The 4,909-nt window shown below is 50.5% G+C and overlaps 1 protein-coding gene across 1 annotated transcript in view; it reads right to left on the reverse strand.

Moving 5' to 3' along the window:
- Positions 1-408: 408 nt before the first annotated feature.
- SMARCD1 (SWI/SNF related BAF chromatin remodeling complex subunit D1) overlaps positions 409-4,909 on the reverse strand; it is a gene marked incomplete in the record, with an annotated part of 14,577 nt that continues 10,076 nt past the window's right edge. Inside the window, 3 exon segments of the mRNA XM_014584090.2 lie at positions 409-855; positions 969-1,070; positions 2,314-2,436. Coding sequence (XP_014439576.1) covers positions 802-855; positions 969-1,070; positions 2,314-2,436 — 279 coding nt within the window.

Raw genomic sequence — 4,909 nt, forward strand, 5'->3', positions numbered from 1 at the left:
ATCCCTGGGGCCCTGACAGGAAGAGGCAAGATTCCCCCAATCAACCGCCTTGGGTTAGGGCAGATGCCTTGGGTTAGGGCACCTGTGAGGGAATCCTCAAAGGGCAGCTACAGGGAGTGTGCTGGGAGAGGGCAACAGTGAGACAAACTCCAATACTGATGTTGACCCCTACCAAGGAGTCAGAGATACACTGAGACAGCAGGCCAGCCCAGGAGCTGGGGACTGACCTGGGGCTCAATGGAGCCCAAGAGCCAGCGTTCCTTTAGCGCTAGAGGGCAACAAATGAAGGGAGAGTTTGCTCCAAACCTGTGGAGGGAAGGGAGGAAAATGGATTCTGTTATCAGGAGAGGCAAGATCAACTAGCTTATAGAGTACCCCCAGGCCTGAGTCTTAGAGAAGAAGCTAAAGCTCCCAACTCCTGGGTCTCTGAAGGGCAGGATCAGTGTGGCTGGTCCCCTTGAAGACCATCTGGCCTTAGGCCCAATCCATTCAGAGCACTGATTACCACTATGGGTTCCTCTCTAACACTACCTAGAGGTCCTACGTAGACCAGGGGAGAGGCGAGGCACATGGGAACTTTGTGGGGCAAAGTATGTAGCTGGGGGTGGGAAGGGATGGGGGGAGAAGAGGGTAACAGGTGTCTTGTGAGACAGAAATGTGAGACCCTCTTCATTCTTGTGTTGTCCTTGAACCACAGCATCCCCTGGAAGGCCCCAAGCAAGACCAAGGCAGGTGCTACGGGGCAGGCAGCACAGGGCCCAGTTAGGAATCGGTGCAGCAGGTCAGGGCTGTGGAGAGGCCCTATGTATTTCGGATTCCCAGGGCTTGCTCTAATTCTTGCCGTCTCTGTTGCACCTAAGAAGAAAACAGTGGAGGGAATGGAAGATGAGATAGACCAGAAGCTGGTACCCGACACCCATCAGGGGTGCAGACCCCCTGCCTTTTCTCCCGTGCACCCAGGAACCCACCTTGGAGTAGAAGTATCGGCACACAGCCTCCTGGGCCCAGGGCTGGAAGTAGAACTCAGCTCGGCGTTCTTCCTCCGGGTTACCCACCACGTCGGTCATGGTCTGATGGGAGTGGAGAGAAGAGAACGGACTTGTTTCCCTCACTCACACCTGTAATCGGTTGTATTGTACCCTCCCAGAAGATGCTGAAACCCTAACCTCACTACCTGTGAACGTGACCTTATTTGGAAACAGTCCCTGTGGATGATCAAGTTAAGATGAAGTCAGAAGGTGGGCCCCAACGCAGTACGACTGGTGTTCTCATACAAAGGAGAAATTTGGACAGGGACACACACGCACAGAAAGCACACAACATGAAGACACTTGAAGAATGCCACCTCTGAGTCACCGACTCCCTGAAGTGTCTAGAAGCTAAGAGAGAGGCATGGAATAGACTCTCTCACAGCCCTCAGAAGGATCACTCCTGCTGATACCTTGACTTCCAGCCTCCACAACTATGAGACAAATTCCCATCATTTAAGCAGCCAAGTGGGAGTCTGCTGCAGCAGTCTTGGCAAACTAACACAAAATCCAAAGCACCTTCTGTGCTCAATAACTCGCAAGCCTGTTCAGTGATCTTCCCTGGCACCCCTGTTCCCCTCTCCTCTGCCCAGCCCCTGCAATAGCAGTCGGTCAGCAGAGAGGCGGGGACTGAGGGCATGCTCACACGTTCCGTGACTGTCCCAATCTTCTCGTCCGAGCTCATGCTCCCCTCCCTAGAAAATATCTTTACATCCCAAATTTTCCACAAAGCCCTGCCAACCTCCTTTCTCCTTTGAATTATCATTTTTTAAAGTTCATTCATTTACTCTTTCCATGAGCAAGAGACCAAGACAGACAGAGACCCACACAGCACCCACCACAGAATCCTTATGCCGCAATCCACCCCCAACCCCAGCCCAATCCATGCACGTGCTCGGAGTACTCAGGGAGGGCTCTAGACTCAAACCTGGAGCCTTCCCGTGTGGGTCAGCCTCGCTGAGCTGCTTGTTTTATTTCTGCACCAGCATCCAGCCCCTCCTTTAAGTTATCTTACTGGTACTGGTCAGTTCTGTTCACGTCTTATATGTTGTACAGTTTTTTTCATCATAGTAGCTTATTATCTCTCAGCATGCTTGGAGATCAGGCATTCCCCCATACCCTGACAACACAGAGTACAGTGACAACAGAGCTAGTATAAAACGGACCCTGGAACATGCTAAAGAAAATTATTTCTCTCTATAGCTCTTTCACTAGCTGCTACAGAAAGGAAGCAGATATGTGCTTCACTGATCTGGTCCCTCTGGACCCTTCCTAAACTCTTTACCTTGAGGTCCCTGCATTGAGACTGAAGCCAATCATTGATGAAACCCTGAGGGTCTCTGGCAAAGCTCAGCATGAACTCCCGCTGGGTCTTCAGTTGGTTGATAGTTTCTATTGTCTCATGGATCTGAAAGCAAAAGAAAAGCTCAGACCTTTTTTTTGAAGAGGTTTTTGCTATAGGGCCCCTGCAATCTAAAGCGAGAAATCACCCCCTAGGGGAGATGGCCACACCTCAAGAAATCACCCCAGGGGGGGTGGCCACACCGCAATCCCTCCTCCTCCATTCTCCTCTCAGGATCTTGGGCACGCACGCACACGCGCCTGGCGTGAGTTTAAGCCACGACGTCCAGGACTAGAACTGTGGGCAACTACATGGGAGTCCAGTGACATAGCCATTACGCCAACTGCTGGTCCCAAGACCATTTTTAAAAAATCTTCCAGAAGGTGCATGTGTTTGCCAGAGAGGCCCCGAAAGGACAGAGGGGAAGGGAGAGCAAGAAAGCACCTTCCCCCAGTGATCACTCCACATTACCTTCTCCTCCATTTCTCTATCCTATGGGGATTTTTGGCATGCACACACAAATACCCAGTATGTTTTGAGCCACCAGGGCCAGGGTTTGAACTGCACAGTTGGTCAGGTGGAATCCGGTTCCTTTAACCACCAGGCCATGGACCAGCCCAGCTCAGACCATTTTCAAACTAGGAAAATGAGAAGTAAAATGGCAGATGGTGCCTGACATCTCCCTTGACTCTCCCAGCCTGGGAGAGAGCTGCCCAGAGCCAGTACTGCCATGTAGAGTTCCCCTGCTCTGGCCTGCAGTCTTCATTCTGCACTTGTTCTGTCCTGTACACCTCCTGGGGCGAGCTTGCCTCTTAATCTCAATGCCCATTATGGGCAAAACTACAAGGTGACGACTCAATCCACAGCAAAAATGGGTCCCAAAATACCCTCGGTCAGAAAAGGAGTGATACGAAGAGCTGTTCCAGAAGCTCTGGTCTCTGGGTCTTGCTCTCAGTTCTCTTCTCCTCACTCCCACTCTCTCTCTCTGGCAATTTCATCAACTTGTATTATCTCCCGTTACCACTGATGGGTCACAAGTCTTCTATCTGCAGTCGAGAGTCCACCTTCTAAACACCAGCCAGTCCAACTGCTTGCTTGCTTGCTTTTTAAACAGTTGTTTTACTGAACTTTATTCTGATTTGACCAGAGAGGGATGGAACAAGAGAAAAAAGTGAGAAAGCAAGCCACTAGGTCCAGGACTCGAACTGCAGTCAGCCATGTGGAAGTCCAGCACCATTAGCCACCACGCCACCTGCTGACCCCCAAAACTGCTTTCTGGACATCTCAAGGAACTTTACACTCACCACCTCCAAAACTAAATTCACGCCCCCAACACCTGATCCTCCTTTTCTGTTCCCAATTTCAGTGAATACTTCTATCTCCATGAGCCAGAAACCTGGAGGTCGGTATAATACTTCTCCCTATCATCTCAGCCCTATCCAAACAGTGGCCAGCTCCCTTCAATTCCACTTTTGTGTTCTTCTTTTCTTTTTGGTAGAGGTTTTCACCTTACATGGCATGTGCTCCAGGGGAATGAGAGACAGAGACAGTGAGAGGGAAAGTGAGAAACCACTCACCAGGGGAGATGGCCATGCCACAATCCCTTCTCCTACATTCTCCTCCTGGGATCTTGGGCATGCACACATAGGTGATGGGGAGAAAAAAGAAGAAAAAGGAGAAAAAGAAAGCCACTAGGTCCAGGACTCGAACTGCAGTCAGCCATGTGGAAGTCCAGCACCATTAGCCACCACGCCACCTGCTGACCCCCAAAACTGCTTTCTGGACATCTCAAGGAACTTTACACTCACCACCTCCAAAACTAAATTCACGCCCCCAACACCTGATCCTCCTTTTCTGTTCCCAATTTCAGTGAATACTTCTATCTCCATGAGCCAGAAACCTGGAGGTCGGTATAATACTTCTCCCTATCATCTCAGCCCTATCCAAACAGTGGCCAGCTCCCTTCAATTCCACTTTTGTGTTCTTCTTTTCTTTTTGGTAGAGGTTTTCACCTTACATGGCATGTGCTCCAGGGGAATGAGAGACAGAGACAGTGAGAGGGAAAGTGAGAAACCACTCACCAGGGGAGATGGCCATGCCACAATCCCTTCTCCTACATTCTCCTCCTGGGATCTTGGGCATGCACACATAGGTGCCAGGACCGAGTTTCAAGTCACCAGGCCCAGGACTCAAAACATGGTTAGCCATGAGGGAGTCCAGTAACGTAGCTGCTATGCCATCTGCTGGCATCCCCTTCAATTCCACTTTAAAACCTCTCAAATCTGTGTAATTGGGGCCAGCAGGTGGCAGAGTGGCTGAGGGTGCTGGACTCCCACATGGCCGACTGCGGTTCAAGTCCTGAACCTGGCGGCTTGCTTGCGCTCTCTCTCTCTCTCTCTGTCCGTATCTGGTCAAATAAAAATAAATAAATAAAATAAATAAAGTTAAAAAAAAAAATCTGTGGGAACCAGCAGTTAGCGTAATGGCTATGTCGCTGGACTCCCACGTAGTCGACCGCGGTTCGTGTCCTGGACCCGGG

The sequence above is a fragment of the Tupaia chinensis genome, unplaced genomic scaffold (assembly GCF_000334495.1).
Source record: "Tupaia chinensis unplaced genomic scaffold, TupChi_1.0 Scaffold145652_1, whole genome shotgun sequence".
NCBI classification, from domain to species: Eukaryota; Metazoa; Chordata; class Mammalia; order Scandentia; family Tupaiidae; genus Tupaia; species Tupaia belangeri.